The 3,255-nt window shown below is 41.2% G+C and overlaps 1 protein-coding gene across 1 annotated transcript; it reads right to left on the reverse strand.

Moving 5' to 3' along the window:
- Positions 1-286: 286 nt before the first annotated feature.
- Positions 287-1,881, reverse strand: ZR3 (Zim17-type zinc finger protein). The gene is made up of 2 exons (XM_087316515.1): positions 1,644-1,881; positions 287-876 (listed from the first exon to the last, which is right to left on the reverse strand). The coding sequence occupies exons 1-2, from the start codon at positions 1,753-1,755 to the stop codon at positions 356-358; spliced, it is 633 nt and encodes a 210-aa protein (XP_087172641.1). The 5' UTR covers positions 1,756-1,881; the 3' UTR covers positions 287-355.
- Between the last annotated feature and the right edge of the window lie 1,374 nt (positions 1,882-3,255).

Here is a 3,255-nt window from a genome sequence, read left to right on the forward strand (position 1 = left end):
GCTTATGTTCTGATAGCACTAGGTATACAAGATGAAGCTCATGTTCTGGTAGCAATAGGTTAGTACTTCGATTGGATAATAGCATCTATCTAGAGCAGTGTCTCTAGACTGTCAATAGACAAAAAGAAAAGAATCTGTCAAAAACAACCGATTTTGACTTGATCTTTTTCAGTGATTGGAGACATTTTTACTCAGCTTGATCTTTTCCAGTGACTGCAGACATTTTTACTCAGCGTAAACGATCAATCGGCTAAACTACATACTTCTTACTAAAGATTGAAATCTATATAGCATTACTTTCCGTAAATTATAATTTGGAGGATCAGAATTACAAACAATATAAGCACAAAACCCATTAATCTCCATCACTTTTGTTCTTATCCGCACAATCAGACAAAGAAATGTTTCTTTCTTCTGTAGGAGGACGACTCCACCCCGCAAGGTCTTCAGAAGAGAACTCGTAGCTTTCTTCGGATCCTTTTCTTACCTCTACTCCTTTCTCCTTCAGGAAGTTCTCGACACTACCTGGCTCTCCGAACCAGCCAAGGCGATCGGCAATGAGATGGAGGTTCTTGCATGTGAAGCAGCGCACAATGACCACCCCTTTCTCATAGCTCTGCCTGCTCATGGTTTTTGCTGACCTAGTTTGGCATACATTACAAGTATATACCATAACAAGGTTGTGGCGTTCTGAGATCTTCATGCCTGAGTTTCTTGTCTCAGTATGTGAATTGGAGCTGTTGCCAGAGTCAGCATCCACAACAGAGATTCCACTGCTGTAATAATGTCTTTGTGTTAGGTATGGAGAGATGGAGTTGAAACTTGGTAGAGCACTTTTTGAATATTCGGCAAATGATGGCTTCCTTGACCAATCACCTATAAACACTTATAACAATCAGGGAAATCTGAAGTATAGATGGACAGTAGAGGCTGTACATAAAAACAGTTATATGAAGACCTACTTCTACATACAACACTTTTGAGTTCTAAGGAGCTTTGCATACTGCGTGACTGTTGAAAAGAGAAAAAACAGAGAAGAGGCATATGAAAACCAGGTGAATGAAGGCTTTAAAAAGTTTTCCGTTTCTGACTTTCTTGACAATATCCTACCTTGACAAAACCACATGAAACTAAATCTCTCATATGGTGATTTCCTGCTCCTTCATAAGTATCTACTCCATTTCTAGGCATAGAATGGAAAATCTAATCTTTGCCTACCCAAAATTTGCAGTGCCTTGAAGAAGAAAGATGTACAATCACATAAGTTATGGATTGATGCTTAATGCCTCAAAAAATCAAGGAAAAACATTTTGCTTGTAGCAATTTCTTCTCCCCAGCACAGTGAGTGGGCTAGTAGAAAGATGTACAATCACATAAGTTATGGATTGATGCTTAATGCCTCAAAAAATCAAGAATTGTTTCTCGCATGTAGCAATCTCTTCTCCCCAGAACTGTGGGCTAATAATGGTAAGTAAGATGCTAAATTGCAGAAGTTTTAGAACACACTTGTCAACGCAGTAATTCTATCTAAGTGAAGCCGATCCGGTGACGGCGACCGTGTCACATACCGTAGAGAACAGACTGATAAAATCATCCGTTCTATAGGGAGAGGGAGAGGGAGGGGTCTGCGTAAAGAAACTCACCGACAGAAGCAGCATCAGAAGCAGAAGCAGAAGCAGAGAGTCGTCTGGCAGCGAGAGGTTGTGAGGTCGGAGCGTGCAGAATCCGGCGTATAAAGGGACATCGTGAAGCCATTGCAGAGAAACAGAGGGGGATGGATCCAAATACAGAGAAACAGGGGAGGCAGAGAAACCCTAGAATCTGCTGTTGAGGTCTCCTTCTCCGTCAAGATCCATATCAACACGTCTGTGTGTGTATATGTGTTAACCTAAGTCAAGTCAAGTCAAGTCAAGTCAAGAAGAGATTGTTCCATGAAACCCTAAATGCTACCAAATTAGGAATCGGCAACAGTTCGGTTTCGGCTTAACCGTTTGGTTTGGCTTGAGCCATTACAACCGGCTGTTGTTAAGGAATCTCAAGCCTGAACCGAACCGAACCGAACCTCCAAACGATTTTAAAAAACGGTTCGGTTTAGGAGCCTTACCCGCACGAACTGTGTCCGTCGCGTGTGGGCGCCCGCATCATACTTACTCACATATTGCATGGATGGACGTGATCGTGTCCGCCCAACTCAACAAAGACAAACACCATGAATTCGCTCGTATAGATTGTTCGTATTACTTCGTGACCACCACGAAGCCTACCTGGCTAGATTGCCTTCTCTTAACAAGGAGATTAACACTCTTATTTTATTAGTACCTCCAGTCATAGCGCTTTCATTTTGTTTTTCTTTACTTCCTTGAATGTCGTTGGATTCGCCACTGTTTAAGTGACCCCCCCCCCCCCCCTCTCCCCCATTGTCAACTAATTGGTGAGAGAAAAAAGAGCAAGTATGAATTGACCATGTCATTGCTCGGATTGCACATATATAATTGCACTTGTGGGGAGATTGAGACCAATGGTATTTATGGAACCATGACATCCATTGGTGTTTTTTATTTTACTTATGGTATGCTTGTAGGAGTACATAAGAGTGTTTTCAAGAACTACGTGAATAAACTAAAAACTTGAATCACTCGAAACATTTTGGATGCCCTCCTCTTGGATGCCTCAAGACTTGGTTTTCTAACATCGTGGACCTAAACCAAGGAAGATGGCTTTATCAATTATGGGTTGTAGAAATTATATTTGTTATGGCATGTGATCAAACCATCCCTTCTTGACTTGTGTGGGTGAACTTGTAAATGCACTCTGTATGTTCGAGGGAAAATCAGATGTCGTTTGACCTTCAATGGGCAATGTGGTTAAGCTTGGTGAACAGTCATGGCCTTCGTCCTCCCTTCTCTCTCCTTCCTTTCACTTTCTTCACACACTTCCTTGTTTGGCTGTAGCTAATGTTGAAATGTGAATGCTCTAGGTTTGAATCACCTAGGGGCGAAATGACTAGGCTCATCCAAAGGACCCATGGATGATTTAAATTCCATAGGTCTGAATCAAAGGGTCATAGATGATTTTTTTGTCGAATAACTTTCTTCTTCATGGGGAAATTTCCATGCTAGATAAGAGCATTGCTCGAATGGTCGATTACGAAATATCTCGAAATATAGTATGGTGGGTTCCAATCTTATTGCTTGTCAAATTTTCTTCTTTTCAAATAAAATTAGCTTTGAACGCTCAAAATTCCGAGCCAATTTT

This window comes from Azolla caroliniana, unplaced genomic scaffold, assembly GCF_043228905.1.
Source record: "Azolla caroliniana isolate FFs.n. ecotype wild unplaced genomic scaffold, voAzoCaro1.0.p SCAF_3, whole genome shotgun sequence".
In the NCBI taxonomy this organism is placed as follows: domain Eukaryota; kingdom Viridiplantae; phylum Streptophyta; class Polypodiopsida; order Salviniales; family Salviniaceae; genus Azolla; species Azolla caroliniana.